Source organism: Mandrillus leucophaeus, unplaced genomic scaffold (genome assembly GCF_000951045.1).
Source record: "Mandrillus leucophaeus isolate KB7577 unplaced genomic scaffold, Mleu.le_1.0 Scaffold156, whole genome shotgun sequence".
Lineage (NCBI taxonomy): Eukaryota > Metazoa > Chordata > Mammalia > Primates > Cercopithecidae > Mandrillus > Mandrillus leucophaeus.
Genome location: NW_012101543.1, coordinates 1,994,164 through 2,015,825, shown reverse-complemented (window position 1 = coordinate 2,015,825; position 21,662 = coordinate 1,994,164). Strand labels below are relative to the sequence as shown.

The 21,662-nt window shown below is 34.7% G+C and overlaps 1 protein-coding gene across 3 annotated transcripts in view; it reads right to left on the bottom strand.

The window, feature by feature from the left end:
- The window catches only part of PIK3C2G (phosphatidylinositol-4-phosphate 3-kinase, catalytic subunit type 2 gamma), a 415,055-nt gene that overhangs the window by 337,426 nt on the left and 55,967 nt on the right, over window positions 1–21,662 (bottom strand). For all 3 annotated transcript variants that reach the window (XM_011975453.1, XM_011975454.1, XM_011975455.1), the window contains exons 7-9: window positions 19,817–19,887; window positions 16,122–16,185; window positions 2,605–2,727 (exon numbers count right to left, since the gene is read on the bottom strand). In XM_011975453.1, the coding sequence (XP_011830843.1) occupies window positions 2,605–2,727; window positions 16,122–16,185; window positions 19,817–19,887 (258 nt within the window). The remainder of the gene's footprint in view (window positions 1–2,604; window positions 2,728–16,121; window positions 16,186–19,816; window positions 19,888–21,662) is intronic.

Genomic DNA, 21,662 nt, shown 5'->3' with positions numbered 1-21,662 from the left:
GAAATGCTTCATCCTAAGACTATATTTTCCTCATTGTTTGATCAGTTGTTTGTCCACCAATTCACCAAGAGCTGGACATAAAAGTAGAAGAATAATCAAATAGTCTTAACAGATGGGAAGACGTGTCCACATCCACACATCTGGTCTCTTCCTCTGGCAATGGTTCATATTTGTCAGGAGGCTGGCTGTAATCGATGGCCATGAGATGACAGGGGCCAACCTTCCTGGTGCTTGTGTGAATTAAAGCCTTCGTATAAGCCTTGTGGGAAAGATTCTCCAGAACTAGCACCAGCACCATCCTTAATACCTCCAGTAACAACAACGATCTCATTTAAGCTACACTGTCATCAGGGCCCTTTATTAACATTATTTCCCATACTTAGAAGAACCCTGCAAATTCTGATTTATTTTTCTGTTTTAAACATGAAGAAAATTAAAACTCCAAAAAGTGAATTAATTTTCCACAGGATGTTTATATAGAAACTGGTAGATCTTATATCCAATTCATATTTGCATTATCTTATCTCATGTATTTTATCAGCTTTGGGAGCTTGTCATGTTTCTAAAATGTGACAATTTAAGAGAAATACCTGCCTGTTCAAAATTAATTCTCACTACCTTGTTATACTGACTTAACATCACCAATTAGAAAGCCCCTTTTCAGCATCATGTAATTCCCAAGTTTTTAAGTTCATCAAAATAGTTATTTTTGAAACATACTGGTGAAATGCTTTTTAAGACGCTGGTACAAGCTTGTCCAACCCACGGCCTGTGGGCCACATGCAGCCCAGGATGACATTGAATGTAGCCCAACACAAATATCACAAATATGTAAACTTCCTTAAAACATTATGAGGTTTTTTTGTTTTTTAAGCCTATCAGCTATTGTTAGTGTTAGTGTATTTTATGTGTGGCCCAGGACAATTTTTGCAATGTGGCCCAGGAAAGCCAAAAGATTGAACGCCCCTGCTCCAGTATATTTTTTTTACTCTGATGCAGAATAGAAAAATATGATTATATTTGATGTGATCAAATCAGATTGTTTTACCTTGTTGTTACTTGTAAAGGCCCTATGTCTTAATAGCTACATACAAAAATAGTTTTGGAGACTACATAGTTACTCAGTTTCCTTCTATAATTGTAAAGTAAAAGAGAGGGTGTTTCCTTTTTAAGAAAAATTTAGGGAAATGAACACAAATCTGTCTTCGATATTGAATTGCTGGATTTATTGATTACATTATTTAAATTTTGATTTATTTAATGCTTTGCATTTTTAGCTTTTCAGCAATGTTTATCTTTCAAATATTTTTGTGGTATACCTCCATGAGTCATCAAAATCGTCATTGTTCATGTAAAGAACGTATTTAAATTTCTATATTCATTTTTTTACTGTCTAATCACACAAAACTTTGGATTAAATAAGATCTAGAAAGCCCATCATTAAGAAACTACTGAATTTTCATACCCACTTATCTATTTGAAACAATAAGCAGTAAGCATGATTATTTCTATGTAGTAATATGATGATCTACATTGTAAATCAATCTTTTGAAAATTTCAAGACTGGCATACTCAAAAGTAGTAGAATCTTTCTTGTTGTCTACCATGCAGATAGAGATTATATGTATTCACTCTATCTTAGAAAGTTTCACATATACTGTAATGTGTATAGAGGCCTAGGTTCAAATCTGTATTTTGCCACTTATTAATTCTCTGTACACACACACTGTAAGCGTTGAGTTTTAATAGTGAAATGAACATTAAAATACCAACTTTATGACATTGCTATGAGCATAAATTGAGATAAAATAAAAATTAAATTCAATGAGGTAATACATATGTCAAACTATTTTACATATTACAATGGACTAGCAAATACTAGTTATTACTATCATCGTATCTTTCTGCTTTATCATCTGCTAAACTAATAATAAGATAAATGAATTTATTGTAACCAGATGTCCTAATGTTTTTCTTGGAAAATAATCACTTACAGGTCTATATCAGATTTCTGAGAATTCAAAAGAAAATCACATAATGTTCATTTTTTAAGCTCACCAAACCACAATGTGGGATCCAGAGAAAATCACACAGAAATCATGGAAGCAGTGTGCACTGCAAAACTCGCAAAAGATACCACAAAAATGGATTTTTTCTTTTTTATAAATGTGCTTATCCATACAAACATGACACTTATGCCTGTATACACTTGTATACGTGAGAACAATTAATCTATACAAACACTTATATGTGAATGTTATATAATTACGTTCATTTAGGTAGGATTATAGGATTGATTTCAGTACCACCTGAAGTTATAAGGTGGTTACAAACTTCAAAGGTGTAATCAATGTCCTTATAGTTTAATCAAATCTATTTGGCATAATAGACTCAAGCTGCCAATACTCCCAAACAATTGAAATATACTGTTTGGCAGCACACACACACACACACACACACACACGCACACACAGATACACACACAATCACACAGACTCAAACATACACATAGAAATACAGTTGTTAGTAAAAAGTCTTTCACTCTCCTTAATTAAGTATTGAACTCAGGTTTAAAGCAATTGTGTAATAAATGAATATACTTACCTCTGCTTTTCTCTGAAGAATTAGACTTAGTTCATTTACTGCATCTGTAATTTGTTTGGTTTCCACACACCCTAGAACACTGCATATTTTTTTAACTTCTTCAATAATACTATCCACGTTTTCCTGTAGATAACCAAGATTCACATCTTACAATCTATTGAAATAAATGAGGGAACATCAATTTGTTCTCAAACTTCTTCTTTTTCCATGAGGAGCAAGTGGAATAAAATATGATTGTTTGCTTTCACATAAAAAGAAAGTTCTCAAGACTCTGCTTATCCTGTGACTGGGGCTTTACTTTTCACTGAGCAAATGTTCAAAATTAGAACTGACTTAACACTAACTTACTAACTTAGCTCTAATTTAACATTACTTGAAACAAAATGAGAGAGAGAGGTAGAAGGAGAGGAAGGGTAAGGAAGAAGGAGAGGAAAAGAGAGAGAGAGAGGGAGGAAGAAGTGTGGGGAAAGCAGGGAAACTCAGCCTTAGTGGTTTCCACAAAACACTATGAAAACAAAGTAATGACGGTCAACCCCGGGGGAGTCTCAAAATACACCTATTGTTTGGAATCAGGGTATAGTTGGGCAAACTTACTAGAAAATCAGATTCACAGGGTTCAGAACAAACTCTGGACAGCCAGTTGTGGTGTTGAGGTGTTTGATAATCATCTGATTGCACATCCTTGAAGTGACTGATTTTCAAAACAATCGCTGATGACAAATACAATCTACTGATATAGTTTGGATGTCTGTCCTCTCCGAATCTCATATTGAAATATAAGCCCCAATGTTGGAAGTGAGGTCTGGTGGGAGGCATTGGGTCATGGGGGTGGATCCCTCTTGAATGGCTTGGTGCTGTCCTTGCAATAGTGAGCGAGTTCTCACAAAATCTGGTTGTTTAAAATTGTGCAGCACATCCCGCCTCTCTCTGCTCCAGCTCTCACCGGGTTAGACACCTGCATCCCCTTCACCTTCTGCTATGATTGCAAAGCTTCCTGAGGCCCTCACCAGAAGGCGATGCTGGCACCACACTTCTTGTATTGTCTGCAGAACTGTGAGCCAATTCAACCTCTTTTCTTTATAAATTACCCAGACTCAGGTATTTCTTTATAGCAACACAAAAATGGCCCAATATGCCTACAGCAATGACAAATTCCTAAAATCAACAATGCAGGCTGGCCTTAAGAGAGAGAGCGATTTTATGGTCACCATTCTAAGAATTTTTCATTAGCCGTCCTATATCCCAGATGTGCACATGTTCTTAAACAAGCATTTATTTTAAAAAAACCTTCTCTGTTTTGACCTTATTCTTTTCCATGTTTTGCCATTAACTATAGTGAGAAATCTCTCTTTTCTTTGATTCTGTGTGAATCATGTTTCACTCTACAAGGTTTTTATGTTCTTTGTCTTTATCATTAACAATTGTGTTTTCTCAAAAAACATCAGTTTTGTCACCAGCACCACCATCATTCCAATGGAAAATTACAACAGTTTATTTTAAGAAGAGATGGAACAGAGTTTTTCCTTTTATTTGCATACAAAGATATGTGTTCACAGCATAAAAAGATTTTAATTCTCCTTACATTTTCTTAACAAAGTGTCAATACAAAGACACAATGCAAGTTTTATATTAATGGGATAATACTTTGCTTCTTTTGTGGAAAAATGATACGTACTTTTAAATTTGTTGCCAGTATCTCTGATATGTAATTTTACAAATCCTGAAACCAATGACAAAAACCTGAAGAATAACTAATTAATACTATAAAAGACAAAATGAGGATTCCAAAAATTGTCTACATATTTTATTAATGAGCTAAAAGCAAAAAGATGCAATTTAGTTGAGATCTATTTTAAGTCTTTCATAGATTAAAAAATATATTTACCCAATAATAACATGGAGAAGAAAAATTTATGAGTCATTCAAATGGAAAAAATCATTTATTTCACTATGCGTTAACTCAATATAAGTCAATATTGTGATGTGGCTACCAGATCCAGTTCATTATTAAATTGAATCAAAAGACACATACTCTGCATAACTAGAAAGTGAGTTCCACCACATTTTCAATATATATTATCCAAACTGGAGTTTAGTTTGGATACTAGATTTGAGAATGTACTTGATAACTTGAAAATTACCAAAGGACAACAATCTTACTATTAATATACTGTTAATACAGTATTCATTCAGAAGAGCATCATAGACACTACTGTCAGCTCTGAAGTCAAGATCTGTTTGTTTACATCCTGGTTCTGCCCCTTTCTACCTGCGGCCATCATCACAGTATTTAACTTTCTTGTCCCTAGGCTCCCTCTTCTGTGAAGTGAGAATAATAACTAAGTTTCTGTAAAGATTAAATTAGATAAAATATGAAATATAGTGCCTGGCAGATAATGAGGGCTAAATTTTAATGTTTAACTAGTTAATTTTATTCATTCACACCAATCTTTCAGTTTATAAGAGAAATGAGACACTGTATATGCACAGATAACTAATAGAATAGAAATTAGAAAATCATAAAAGTCGGAAAAGTCATATTAGGTTCTATGTTTATTTTTTCATTCCTCTGTTCTAAGTAAATACGTGTGATACATGAGTTTGTGAAAATTCATCAACATTACTAAATACTGGGTTGACTTGGGTCACTAGGTAGCTGGTAGCTGATTTATTCAATCTATTACTCCAGTCTTGCACTACTTCTTATGTGATCCACTTATCTGATTTAATATTCACATTCTGAAGATAATCATTATATTCATGCATAACTGAGATTGCTAGAATATGTGAAGCAAAATATTGCAATTGTAAAATTGAGTTGGTGATTAATTGGATATGAGAACCAACAGAAAGGTTGGATTTAAGATGATTCCAAAATTTCATTTCCAAATTTTGGAAACCAAGAATACAGGTGCTATTCATTATGGCAGAAACACAGACAAAATGAAGATTTTTGGTAGAATCATGATGTGAGTATTTTTTGATACATAGGTTTTGAGCTTCCCAGAGGAAATGCACTGGAGTTCTATCTCTAGCAACTGGTGGACTGAGAAAATATAGACACACTACACCACACACACATACACACACCACATGGTGTGTGTATAAACATTAAACAAACTATAAGAAAGGTAGAATAAATCTTAGGGTTGCAGACATTTAGAGGGAACTTCAAGCCTGAGCAGTAGCTCCAACAGTGATGCTGCAATGGCCTGGAGGAAATATCAGACTAGATGTAGATCCTCAGCTGTAGGATTGGTGTTTATTGCTAACACTGGGAAACGTGCTGAAATCTTAGGACTAAATCACTTGGTGAAAGTAGGGGAAGGGGCAGGACTGGAGCTAAGATCCTCAAATAGTCCTCAAACATTGGATAGCAGCCACCTGTAAAAGGTGGGAGAAGAAAAACTGTTTCTACTGATCAGAAACACTTTTGACGAAGCCTCTCTCTACTCAGTCCTTGAGTAAGGAAAATTATTATCTGAGAAACTGAACCCTAGTCTGTGCTCTCTGTGTCTCCGGAGTATTAACTTGGACTATCATAGTAGGAATTTATGTTAAACATTACACTAGGCTATTGTGACTTTTTTGGACCCAAGCAGAAGTAAATGCACAATCATTGTATAGAAACACTTTTCTATACCAACCTACAGAGTTTTTTCCCAAATACACATATATATACAAATGCATGCACACACACACCAGAGTACGAGGGGAATATCAGTTTAAAACTTACAAACCCTATGGTGGCTAATTCGCATTATGAGATCCCCTACAGATACAAAATGCAGTAGGGTGAGCACCCTATTTCAAGAAATAATAAAGGTAGACTTGGGCAACATTTTCATAGAGGTGATACATAGGCAAAAATTTGAATATGATTATCCCGAGAGAGAATATAGAGAAAAAAAAGTTGAACGCTGGGTGCATAACATTTCAGAACTTTTATTATTTTAATGATGGAGGAGAAAGTTTGGGTCACAGATGGAGCACGCAGTGTGGAGACATAAGCCAGAAGACTATATAGCTTAATAGACATCAATGTGAAGGTAGCTGATAGTATTACAAAATTTTAGCTTGGCACAAAAGAAAAAAAATAAAACATTATAACCATTTCAAGTATTTGATGATCTTTCAGGTAAAAAGAGGAGTAGATTTCTTGTAAGTAGCTCTAAAATGATAAATGAGAACAAATGGTTGCAAACCTAGAGAGGTTCTTTTGACTCTCTAGTTTTTCTTAAAATTTTAAGAAAAGTTTTTCTTAAAATTTTAAGAAAAGTTTTTCTTAAAATTATTTGTCCAAAAACTGTGTAGGCTGCCTTTTGAGTAGAAAGGTGCTTCAGATTCAGGTATATGAGCAATCAGGGATATTTAGAGAAGATTTTTGCATTGCATAGGATTTAGACTAGACTGCCTCTAAATTCTTTTTAACTTCTTTGGGTTAATGAAAACCCGAAAACAACGCTATGATGTTATTTTATGTAGTACATTCCAAGCGTATCTTTGGAAATATTGGATGTTTCCTGAACCTTGAAGGAACCATATGCTAACACTTTAGAATTAATTAAGCATACTTGAAAAATATTTTGAACATTTGAAAAGATGGGTAACAACCTTTTCTCCCCTGCATCTTTCTGGAAAACCAAACAAAACATCATAAGTGGTTGATTATTCCCGTCTCTTATTCAGCTGTGATGGAGACCAAAGCAGTATGCATTTAAACAGCCACGTAACAGCATACCATCTCCTAATTTTATACAAACTTTAATTAGTTTCGATTTATATTAGACATACTGAAAATTATCAAATTCAATTAATGAGTTTGGAAACAAATTGAGAATTTAGAATGCTTTTCATTCCAGGTTCAGTAGTTAGTGCCAATATGAATTATTTTTTCCTTAAAGATTAAAAACAGCTTTGAAATGCAACTTGGCTTAAAATATAAAAAAGGATGAGTTCATGTCCCCTGCAGGGACATGGATGAAGCTGGAAACCATCATTCTTATTTAGCAAACTAACACAGGAACAGAAAACCTAACACCTCATGTTCTCACTCATAAGTGGGAGTTGAACAATAAGCACACATGGACACAGGGAAGGGAACATCACACATCAGGCCTGTCGGGAGGTGGGGAGCAAGGGGAGGCAGAGCATTAGGAGAAATACCTAATGTAGGTGAAGGGTTGATGGGTGCAGCAAACCACCATGCCACATATATACCTACGTAACAAACCTGCACTTCCTGCACATGTATCCTAGAACTTAAAATACAATAAACAAACAAACCAATGAAAATATAGAACATTGATTTCTCTGCAACAATGAAAAAATCCAGATAATATACAAAATTATAACTTCTTCTGAACCCCGCTGATATTTGAGGTCACAAAGTGACCAAGTAAACCAAACTACACAGTGAAAACCGTTCCACAGAGAGTCGGGGCACACAAAATGTTCAAACTTTGGCAGAGCACAGGAGAGAGATAGTCACCATACACATGAGTAGGAAGAAATTAGCTAAAATTCAACAGATTTTTTAAAGGCCAGGTGTGAGTTAGCATGTCAGTTTGGAATACCAGGAAGCCCAAGACACATGGTGAGTTTACAATCTCCTGCAAGCTTTTTTCCAAGGATGCCTATCAGTTTTTTGGGGAAAATACTGAAAGCCGTGCGGGAAACTGAAGTCATATTCTGTGGTGCAGGTGTGTAGGTAACCAGCTGTTTCTGGGAGACAGTTATGGGGCTCTGTCCACTTCTGTGGATCCTTTTTGCATAAGAAGCAAAACTCTAAGCTGCAAGGGGAGGAGCAGCAAACCCTGTGTTTCCCTGAGCCCCGGCAAAACCCCTTGCTTCTGGAGAAGTAAAAAGCAAAACAGTCTTGTCTCTGGGGGAGAAGTAGGACATAGATGAGAAGCTCCTTTGCTGTTGAAGGAAGGGTAGAAGCAAAAGGACTTTGCTTCTAGGGAAAGGCCAGGAAACTTGTCTTGGGTTCAAGATCTTACCTGGATACCAATTAGAGGTCAGGGACAAGGAGCAATAAACTCGTTTACTGCGAACGACTAACTGCAGATATAAGGCAGAGTTTGGCCGCCATGTGGAGGAGGGGCAGGAATGCTCCAAGAGTCCTAGTCCTGAGACTCAAGTACACAGAGTCTGCCTAAGGCTGTGATTGGTTCGTTACAACACAGAACTCCCCTTGTCCCCACTGCCAAAATAGGTCTAGCATTGAGTAATAAATAAGCAAGGGTGGAGTACCACTGGGAGAGAGACAACAGCATTTAGAGAGACCTTCTCTTTGGCACAGACAAGCAGGAGCTGTCAAAAGCTGAGGATGAAGCAGGATCCTACACGGAGGGAAATGTCATGGTACCACAGGCTCCACTGTAAGCAATGATAATAATAGCTTATCTAATATTTTACGAGGCCAGCATTACCCATACCAAAATCTAACAATATTATATGAAAATAAAAACAAAAACTGATGTCCCTCATAAATATAGATGCAAATATCCTTAAGAAAATATTAGTTAATTCAAGTTAGAAATATATGAAACAGATTATAAATTCTTAGTAAGTGTAATTATACCAGTAATAAAAAGATTTTTAAAATTTGAAAAGAATAAAAGAGAAAAGCCATACGTGCATTTGTACATATGCACAAAAAGCATTTGGCAAAACTCATAATCCATTCAAGATATAAGCTCTTAGTAAACCAGATACAGAAGGAAGCTTTTTCAACCCAGTAAAAGATAACTTTTTATATTACAACATAACCTCCAAGTAACTTTACATTTAATGATAAAAGACTGTAACGTTCTCCCTCAAAATAACAAGGCAGCGATTTTACTTCTAGTAAAATCCTATTGGAGACTCAGCAAGTATTAAATAATAAAGCAAGTAAAAAAATAAGAGGGCTATAGAGGAAAAAATAAAATTATTTCACAGATGACATGACTGTATATGTAGAAATCCTAAGGAATCCAAAAAATAATTCTTAGACATAAAAAGTGATTTCAAGAAGACATAGTATATAAGGTCAATATATGAAAGTCGGTTCTATTCCCATGTATTAGTAACAAACAACTGGAAAATAATATAAAAATATTATTTAAAATATTAGACAAGAACATGAAATAACTTTAATAAACTATGCATAATCTCTATGCTAAATTACAAAGCATTGCTGAGTGATTTAAGAAACCTGTGTAGATGAAAAACTAGATCAGATTAAATTGAACTCTCATGAATTAGAAAATATAATTTTTTAAAATATCAACTTTCCTTACATCAATCTATATATTCAATGCAAGTGTAGCAAAGTACTTAGAATAGCCAAAATTTTTTTAACAAGAATGATTTTGGAGAACTTATATTGCCTGATACCAAGACTTTCCATGAGCATATGGTAATTAAGGCAATGTTGACTGATAGTAGGATAGACATACAGATTTATGAAACAGAATAGGGAGTCTAGAACTAGAACTGTAACTTGAAATGGATCATAGAATTAAAGAACAGCTAAAACTAAAAATAGTATTGAAAAATATAGTATGCAAACTTCTGTAGCAAATCTTTATTAAATATGATAAGAAAGCATAAACTGTAAAGTAAAAATAAACCTGGACTTCACAAAAATTAAAAGCTTCTGCTTTCTGAATGGCATGTAAATGAAATAAACAAGCAAGCGAATAAACAACAACCAGTCACAGACAGGGAGACAATGTTTTCAATACATATGTCCTACACCTCACAGTGAACTTTCTTCTGGAACATATTAGAACGATTACAATTGCGGTTAGTCATGTGCAGGAGAGAGTTTACGGTTCCTTGTCCCTGGCCTTTAATTGATATCCAGGTAACGTTCTGGACACTTACAATTTGATAACAAGAGGATATATAGTTCAACTTTAAAAGTAGGCAAAAGATTTGAACAGGCACCTGACAGCAGAAAATATATAAATGAGCAGTAATTCCATGAAAAGTAATTCGGCATCATCAGCCATTGAGGGAATACAGATTAAAAACTGAAGGAAATATTGCCACATAGTCACTAGAATGGCTAAAATTAAAACACTGACAATAACAGGTACTGGTGAGGATGTAGAGCCACAAGAATTCTTACATTGTATATATGATTCCATTTATATAAAAGTCAAGTAAAGGCAAAAGAAAACCAAATTGAGAGCAAATAAATTTTTGGTGTGTGAAATCTGGGATGAGAGGGATTTACTGTAAAGAGGCAGTTGGGCATTTTTTCTTGTAATGGAAATATCTTGTGTCTTAATTCCAGTTGTTGTTACATAATTATGTACGTTTTGAAAACTAGTCAAACTGCCCACTTAACATGGGTGCATTTCATTTTACATAAATCAAATTTTAAGAAAAGTGACTTAATAAATAAGATAATTAAAGTGAAAAGTCCCTAAATGGCAGAAGACATTTACAATACACATAACTGAAGGAAGGGTAAATATATAAAGAACTCCCATGAATCTATTTGAAAAATCTACAGAAATGTGGAAATATCAGCAGAAGTTTGAACAGGTAAGTTGTAAAAGAGGGCAGTTGAATACTACATTTTTTAAAAAGGTTAAAGACTCATGAATTTTACGAGTTTAGTATGAATTTTTGAGTCAGAAAAATTAAAGTTGATACAAAGATAGCATTACATATACCTAATGTTGGCAAACATATATAATTTGGACTATACTATAGGTTGGTGGGAAAATGGAGCAACAGGAACTCTCATATATTGTGAAATGGGTAAAAAAACATCATTAGAAAAGTGTTTGGTATTGCCTTGTAAATCTATGTCCCTAGGTAAGTGCTCTAGAAAACCTCTTGATATTATTTCAAATATACACCAACAAGTACGATAGATAAATAAATTGAGGTCCAGTCTTTTAATGGAATATTATACAACAATGAAAATGAACTAATAACAACCATATGGAACAAGGTGAATAAATCTCACAAATAATACTGAGTGAAAGATACAGGGCTCAAAAAGTGCATATAGTTTGATTCCATTCATGGAGACCTCAGAAAGAAAATCAACGTCTTATCTTACTAGTAGATATAAACTTTGGTGATGAAATGATAAAGAAAACCTACAAAATACTTTTCATCAAATAGGACCTTTTACATACAGGGGAGGAGACATGAAGCGGCAAACAGGTGTATGATATCAAAAATATTTTGTTCCTTAACTTATTGTTTAATAAGAGTGCTTTTCTATTATTATTCTTTACTTGTGTGTTCTTCATGTATTATATAATTTACCACATAAATCACCAGTAGAATGTCAGATCATGTTATTCCTTCGCACAAAACACTCTAGTGTTCTCCATCTCACTAGCAACCCAAATTATGTTGGCTAGTGATTATCTTCTACTTTGAGAATCTACTTTTAATTTTTTTATACTTCTTGAAGTCTGAGAGTGTTCTATACATGATAGCTTTGACTTTTAGTAGTTTCAATCTGTGCTTTATTTCTGCTAAGGTCAGTTACAATTCTGCAATAGTGCTTCATTTTCCTGTGCTCTGATTTTATTGCCTTTATTTCCTTGACTTCTTTTGCAACCTTGCAACTGCTCCTTGTTACCTATTAATTTTGTCTGATTTTATTACACTTTTTTGCTCATTTCTCACCTTTTCTTATGTTCTATTCTGAATGCAAATCAACTTTGTGAAAATTTTCTTCTGGATCCCATACAATCCTCCACTTGAGTGATAGTGATAGAAATGGTAGCAATAATAACAATAAAGAAACACGGGTACTTATCTTTTCTTAAAAACATTTTATCTTCCATCACTATATTATACTAAGAACATTATATCCATTGTTTCATTAATTATTTAAAACATCACTATATTATATTTATTATCCTCACTCTAGCAATGAATCATATAAATCTGAGGAAGGTTGAATACAAAACTTCTGTAGTGGTGGAGGGTTGACTTATACATTTATCTGACTTTGGAATCTCTGCTCCTAAATTTTGTCTTAGACTACCATTAGGCTTAAATTATGCTTGAAATTGGAACTTCTGAAAATCTAACAATAGATTTGCTTGTAACCAAGAGAGTTTCAGTTTAAAACAAGCTAAATGTAAAATCCCTGTGTCCTCTTTCTTTCTACTCATATATGGAATTTTCTTTCTCTCTCTAGATGAATACAGTTAGATTTTCGTCTTGAGCAAGTATGAAATAAGTATTATTTCGCCCTCCTCACTGAGTTACTTAAACCTGAACACTAGAGATGTCATATTCTTCTGGTTGTCTACTTGGTATAGCCTCTGAGTCATGGGCTAGATGGAGAAGGACTTAGGGGTTCTCAGTTATTTTCTGACTAGATAGATGTTTCATGAAGCTAAACCAAGTTTTGAAGCATCAATTGATTTTCTTCAACCCTGGTCCATATAATTTACAATAAATTCAACAATTACTAGATTGTAGTGTAAATTTGTCATTCATGGTAGGGATTTCCTACCATGATCCTGAATGGCATTTTAATAAAGAATTTTGGAGACAACATATTAGAGACTACTAGGAAGAAGTGATTTTAAATCAGAAGCTGATTCTTTCTCCAAGGCTACAGTTTGGTTTTATATTGCTTTGCTCTGTGTAGACACCATTGTGTATATTATTTATGTGGACAGGCTGTCTCTCCAACTAGATCATCGGCAACTTCAGAGTATAGTTTGAACTCCCATTTCTCTTGGTTTCTGTGAGTAAACAGTTTCATAATTCACATGAAGTAAGCATTCAGTAATACCTTTTGGGCGGGGGGGATTCTCTTTTTTCCATTCTTGATTTTTCTGAAATTCTTATTGGATTCATATTATTCAATTTCTATGAAATTAAGAATACAGAATGAATTCAAAAATATTCTCTAGAGTTCAGGGTTTTAATGGAACAGAAGAGAGGAAAAAATGTCTAGTGAAAAAGCTCTTTGTAAATTACATACAAAACTAGCCATCTGACATAATAACCAGAATGCCTGGCCTAAAATGGGTATCATCTAAAATATGTTGAAATAAGAATTGTGAGGAAAGAAAATATTTGGTACTTTATTCATATTATTCAATAATATTGAATATATTCATATTATTCAATAATATTGAATATATTCATATTATTCAATAATATTGAATATATTCATATTATTCAATGATGAATGTCTGACCTATTCAGCTGCATGCTTGTTATTTTTTCAAATCATGTGTAATAATCTAAGTTTGGGAGATATGAAAAAAACATTGTTTTTCCAGTTGACACTGTTTTGGACAGGATGAAATGCTATTTGATGTACTTGTCAAATAAATAGAAAGCACAAAATTGTGAACTGATAATATCATAGTCTGTCCTCATTTCTAAGATATTTACTATTGATGCTTCATAGGCAAAAATCTCATTTAAAGAGCTCATTGTTTTGATTGAGTTCATCTGGAAAATCGCATACACTGTGACCTATTTAGAAAATAATTTAGCTGTGAGTGATGATTGCTATTTGCCAATGATAATGGAAAGACAGTATTTCTCTGGTATTTTGCCAACTTTTAAGTCATATTAGAAAAATTTACAATAGTCGATCGTTTCTTTCAAACTAGAAATATAGGAGGCTTCATACATAAGTAATAAGATCAAGCTTCTGAATTTGGAAATTAAGAACTGTTATAAATTATCGATAATTTGTGTGTGAAAAAAGACATCTATGATATGTGAGCAGTGCTGAGATATTTAGACAACTAAAATTCATTCATGAGTAGGCTACCATAACCTCAAAAGTATATCTACACATAGTAAAGAGACAAAAATACTCTAGGAATTAAATCTTAATATATCCTGGTAACCTGGTAAGTCTCACATTCTACATGAGAAAGAATGACTCTCACAAGGCTGAATTAGAGGTAGTAACCATAACATTTTATGAGACTTAAAACAAGCTAATTGTGGATTCTTTTCACATTCCACATTTTAAACATACAGACTCAGATCAGGCTGGAGTAGGAAAAATAGAATTAGGGTGAGAGGATTACACTTTATGGAGAAACCTAAGTCTTGTATTTGTAATCTCCATGTCTTTAGATATTTATGTGGAAGTCACATATGATTTCAGTATCTACATCAATAAGTAGAATTTATTATTTTCAGATATATTTAATGTTTATTGATATTACAAATAGTTATTATCTGAGACATGTATCCTTTTATTTATATCAGGAATCAATTATTTAACAGAAAGAAAGAAGTCACTTGTTTAAAAAATGTTCCCTGACTCACAATATTCTGTAATAATATGATGTTTTATCTGTGGAAGGCTAAACCTTCCCTGGAAGAAGAAGCTGTAAGAAATAATCTGCCTAATGGAGATCACAGCTTCAGTGCCCAATAGGTGACCAAATTGCCACAGCCTTGTACTGAGTTCATCACTCCTCTGCCATGCTACCTTCTCTCTTCACTATTAGAGTGAATTGATGTCTCCACGGAGTCAGTCAGCAGCCCGAGAATTTTGAGTTATTCTCGGCACATAGAATGTCACCAAATTATATAAATTGTACATTTTCACTTCTTATGAATCTGTCCCCTCATATCATCCCTATAGTAGAGTGTTTGTCCATGCCCTCATCATCTTTTTGTGCTAATGAAATGTCCTTCTAATCATCCATCAGTCATTCTACTGCTCTACCTAATGGCTCCATGTCATAAGTGGACAAAGTAGAAAATCATAAAATTGGCCATAAAAGGTCCATAAGATCCTACGTAATTTGGCCCCTGTCTGCTTCTTTCATCTGATTTTTTTTCCAACCTCTAACATTTGAACAGCCATTTCAAATGTCATAATTTCCTAATCACACTAGGCTGGCTCCTGACTCTTTTCTGTCTCTCTATCTCTCTCTCTCTTTTTTTTGAGACTGAGTCTCGCTCTATCATCAGGCTGGAGTGCAGTGGCCCCATCTCGGCTCACTGCAACCTCCACCTCCCGGGTTCAAGCGATTCTCCTGCCTCAGCCTCCCAAGTAACTGGGATTACAGGCACCCACTACCATGCCTGGCTAATTTTTGCATTTTTAGTAGAGACTGGGTTTCACCGTGTTGACCAGGAAGGTCTGGTTCTCTTGACCTCGTGATCTGCGTGCCTCTGCCTCCCAAAGTGCCTCTGTTCATGTTGTTCTTTGCTGAAAGTTATCTCTACTCCCCACCTTCCTTCACAATGCCCCTCTCTGGCTGGGAGACACATGCAGTACTCATTTGTCAACATTCGGCTCAAATGGAAAAAACTGACCATTCTTTCTTATGCATCTGTATACATACAGTCTTTCCTCAGCAGCTGTAGCACTTTACTGCATATGCCTTTCTACTCGTCTATTTTTCCAGGTTGAAATGAAAGCCTTTCAAGTGTAGATCCTCTGTTTTATTCATTTTTGTCATCTTCAAAATTTGCAGTTTTAGAAAAGTAGTAGGTGCTTTAAAAATGCTTACTGAGTTGATGGTTAAAGCAACAAAAATCAATACCTGGGTTTTCAATAGATATTTCAGGTGGAAGTCATATTTTTTGATGACTGTTAAGAGACATTGTCTGGAAAATAAAAAATAGAAATTTTGTTTAAAATTGGATGGGAAAACTTACATTACCTTTAGCACAAACATTTATCACAAATTCTGTTTTGCCCATGATACTATCATAGGCATGGTATAAAAAGGATTATTGTTGACATAATTTTAAAAACATCTCAGAAGGGTGCCTTATAAAGTTTGTATAACTTGATAGACTACAAACATATTTGAAAGTCTTAGAACTCCAAAGAATTAATGATAAATTAACCAAACCTCTCAAAGGCTGATCATTATATAAAAGTACTCTTAATTCAAACTGTAAGTTGCAAAGGGATTCATAAGCAGATAATGGCATATATTAACATCAAGAAATATTAAGTATGCAAAATCTTGTAGATAATTGCATTTGGAATTAATGGCTTATATTTATAATATATGGGGTTGTCTCTGACACCAAACCTCTGCATTTTTCTTTCCTAAGCTTCTCTTATTGCTCCAGCTTTATCTATGCTTAGGGAGAAGCCATGCAATTTGAGCAGAAATTCTTCTGAGCTTCGCTGTTCAAAAATTATTTTCCCAAACATTATTGACTTTACCTTCTTATTTGTCTTGAAAACTCCTGACTTAAATTGAATCATAAATCACACAACTCAAAAATGCAACATGAAAAAATACATCATTATTTTTACAGTAGCTGCATTCTCATTTTTTTTACATTATCACTTTAGTTGAAGTCCCTCTGTCAGTTCAAAGACAAAATGCATAGAATATGTAAAAGACAATGAAAGGGGAGGAAAATAATAACTAAAGATTTGGGCAATGGCAGTGTTTTATATAAAACCTGAAACTACTAGTATCACCAAGAATGCACCCACTTCAGCACTTTGTTTTTGGATATTGTATCTATTTTATAGAAAAAAACTACTAGGAACTAGTGAAGGTGAGTGATTTGCTCAACTTCTAAGAGGAAGTTGAGTCATAAAAGAGAAGAGCTGAAATCAAAGCCCTTGCCATCCAGTGCTTGATTTTTTTGATGACCCAATACGGTGTTCTGAGGAGGGCAGGCAGGGAAGCGTTGTATCCCCAAAAGTAAAGTTCTACAGTGGCCTTTATAAGGCTGAGAATGTCTCTGTGTTAGATACCCTTTGAGAAAGATAAGGGGGGAAAGGTCAGAACATGATGGAAGTGGAATAAGCACTGACTGAGAGTTAGATACTTGGTTTTAGTCATGGCTATGGGATTAAATATTTGTGTGATGGTTGCCAAGTTTTTGAACTTCTGTTTTTAGTTTCCTTACCACAGAAGAAATAGCGCTGGGAGATGGTATCACCCCAGACTGTAATCCACTGCCCTGGGATTGGAGGGAGGGGTGGAGGCGTGAAGTCTGAAACTAGGCTGTCCCAGACATGTTTCCTCTACTCCTTGCTACAGCAGAACTTTGCTTTGCCCTGCATTAACCCTCTGGACCCCTGCAACTGCACACTGGCCATCAAATGTCTGCTAGGGGGCAGGCAATGGCAGGGGTAAGACAAAAACAGAATGAAAGCCTCCTTCTCTCACTGTCTTCTCACAGCCTTGGCTTGCCTCTCTGTCCCCAAGGTAGTAGTGACTTAAAAGGTGCAACAACCCTCTACCAACCCTTTCAAAATAGTCCTTTGTGTCCCAAGGATTTCCTGCTTTTTGAAAAACTTCTCATATTTGAGGTGTATGTCTGTTTCTCTGCCTTTCTCTCTGTTTCCCCCACCCCCGGGTAGATTTATTTTGGAAAAAGAAAACTACAGACCTTGTTTATATGTTATACAACAGAAATCTATGGTGGAATCCTGTAATTATCTATAAAACGAAAATTGGTGTTAGATTATGTCTCAAGTCCTTTCTAGTCCTAGCCATTCTATGATTTTATGGAGTGAAGATGGATATTTTTAGGAAGAAGGGTGGCAGAGAAGGGCACATGGAAAAACACAATAGTTTAATGAAAGAAAATATCCTTTGTAAATTTCAGGCAGACCTGATTGTAGCCCTGCCACTGATGACCAGAATGGCCTTAGGAGAGTTATTTAGCCTCTCAGAACTTCAGTTTCTTTAGTTTTGAAACAGCATAATATGTATTATCACAGAGTTTTAGAAAGAATTAGATGAGATAATATATGTAAATATATAATAATAACTTCACAAAATCATTACCCAACATAGTCACTAAAACCAATTTTAGCTCATATTTTTATTTATGTTTTAAACTTAATTTTATTTTATTATTTTTTAAATTAATTAATCAATTTGTTTTTTGAGATGAGGTCTCACTCTGTTGCGCAAGCTGGAGGACAGTGGCGTGATCTTAGCTCACTGCAACCTCCACCTCCTGGGTTTAAGTGATTCTCCTGCCTCAGCCTCCCGAGTAGCTGAGATTACAGCACATGCCACCATGCCTGGCTGATTTTTGTATTTTTAGTAGAGTTAGGTTTCACTATGTCGGCCAGGCTGGTCTTGAACTCTTGACCTTGTGATGCGCCTACCTAGGCCTCCTAAAGTGCTGGGATTACAGGCATGAGCCACTGTGCCTGGCCAATTTTATTTTATTTGAAGTTCCAGGAAATGTGTGCAGGACCTGCAGGTTTGTTACATAGGTAAACATGTGCAATGGTGGTTTGCTGCACCTATCAACCCATCACCTAGGTATTGAGCCCTGCATGCATTAGCTATTTATCTTGATGCTCTCCCTCTCCAACAACTCTGATGGGCCCCGGTGTGTGTTGTTCCCCTCCATGTGTACATGTGTTCTCACTGTTCAGCTCCCACTTATAAGTGAGAATGTGTGGTGTTTTGTTTTCTGTTTCTGTGTTAGTTTGTTGAGGATAATGGCCTCTACCTCCATCTATGTCCTGCAAGAGACATGATCTCATTCCTTTATATGGCTGCATAGTATTCCATGGTGTATATGTGCCATTTCTTTATCCTGTCAATCACTGATGGGCATATGGGTTGATCCCATGTCTTTGCTATTGTAAATTTAGCTCATATGTTATATCAGGCTTTACTTTAGAGATGTATGACCTGTATCTCCCACACTACATTTTCTCCTGGTTCAACTCACAACAGCCTTAATTGTAGATATACCCAAACTCCCAGTTTAGCTACCTGATAAGTCTGTTCTTCCAAATAATACATGCATACATTTAGATATAAGAATGAAGTAGGATATGTTCACTTGTTTTCACTCGAGTTTTCCAATTTGAATTTACACTCCTCTATTTATGATATACCATTTATTTTCAGGGAGTTTCAGAAACAAATTAAGTAGGAGATGGTTACCTTCGAAGTATTAAAATTGTCTTACAAAGAGCTTAAGTGACATATGCAAACCCAAATTCGCAAAATGAACCAGGAAAACAAGTCCTTGAAAATGTAATAACCAGCAGCAGAGATTTTTTTTAAATGGATGTTAGAATGTTCTGCAAAGTGTTAGCAGCTCTTCAAATATATCTGAACAACTTTGAAGAATGGATAATTATTAACAGAATGTGCCTATTAAAAGAACATTAGCTTCCTCAGTCCCAGTGAAAGGACAGTTTTTACAATCAACTGAAAAATATTGAGATTTGACATTTGAGAATTCAATCAGAAAGTAATCTTGCAACAAATATAAAATGTCTTACCTGGATACTTTCCAAATATGCATAAATTCTAGAAGTTGGTTCAGATAAAACTGACTGTGGTCCTCTTCATGCTGTAGACAGCAGAATATATTAATATTTATAGAGTGAATAGAAATGAGTACCAGATAAAAATAGGTCCGTAACTTCCTGCTGCCATTTTATTCACCTATTTTGATAACCCTCATTCATCACGTTTATATTTTTTCTTAAAGACCTTACAAGACTCTCCTTTACTATATAAGCCTTTTCAAAAGTAAAGCAGAAAGCTTAGTTTTGTTTGAGAATAAGCCTAAAAAACAGTTGAAAAACATCATGGCATCAACCAAGGTCAAACACTAAATTTTCCTACTAAGTAGGAAGGTAGATTTTTAGGCACCACTTCTCCCACATACATGAACTTTTTTTTTTTTTTTTTTCATATTTAGGCCATGCATGCCATGGCAGTGTAAAGCCTGACATTTTGCCAGATGGGCGAGCAGACACATAATCAACTCCTTCATTTTTCAGCTTCACCACATCTTGCTGCCAAAATGTCAGTATAAGAAAGCTTTCCGTTTCATGAGCACTAAATTATACTAATTAATGACAATTACTGGTAGGCATAAATTCTAGGAGTTAATTGGCATTTTGTTTTCATCCTATATAAGCATGAACTACTCATCTTAAAATATCATGCCTATGGCCTGTATGTGTGTGCACACAACACACGCACACACACACATACCTTAACTTCTTGACTAGTTTTCCCGCAACAGGGCATTCATGAAAACCCTTTGCAAGTACGCAGAGAATGCAGTATGTCTTATCATAATTGTACTATTTCGCCACACAGTGGCATTAAGGTTGAGATCTGAGTGAGTCCCTTAATGTCTGGGGTGTATGTAATCTTGTGTGTCAGTAAACACAGTCTATTTTTAAAACTGACTATTAGAGATTTGGACAGTAAACATCAGAAGGAAAACCTTTATATGGCCCAATGTCAAAGGTAAATTAATTTTTATATTGGTTTGTTTTGTGAAGAGGAAGAAGGAAGCTAAGTTAGATGGAAAGAATAAGGTCACTGTTATAAACAATATTTTGACTACATGCTGTGAAAAAGAAACACTATGTAGAATGGCTGAGAAATGAAGATGTGAGTCTAACCTTCTAGAAATTTACATATAGAGTCACTGGGACAGCTAAAATAAAAAGTGTGATAGTGACAAGACAACTTTTTTCTGCAACAGAGAAAGCTAAACTGTAGTCATGAAAAGCATAGTAAAAGAAGAGGGAAAACAGAAAGCGAAAAACAGAGTAAAAATAAAAAAGTAAGATTTGAACTGTAATATTTGGCACTTGCCTTCTTTCAGAAGTTAAAACCAAAGCAAGAATATAAAGAATATACTTAATTACATATTTCTAGGAAAGCATAATCATATTCATTTAAAAACCAATTTATTTGGTTTCCAGAAATATTTTCGGTATTTGCCTTAGTACCTTTTACTAGAATTTTTTTTTTTAATTTAAATACCTCCATAGGCTGGAGGAAAAATAACTTCATAAGGTACATGTATGGGAAACATTTTTTTGTTAAATTATTAACAGATCTTGAAGAAAAACAAAAGCTGGAGGAAAATTCCTGTAATGGTCCATGAAAGATAGTGTGAATTTAACTTTTCCCTAAAGCTGAAGCCATACCTTGGCCTTAAGGAAAAAGGAAAAAGTTAAAATTTTTTTTCTCATACAAAAATCTATTGCTGTAAATGTTCTGTGAATGTTCCCCTGAGCTATAAGAAAATCTTGATTTTATGATTAATATCTACAATGTTGGCAATATTTTTGATCAAATTTGAGATAGATAAAAAAG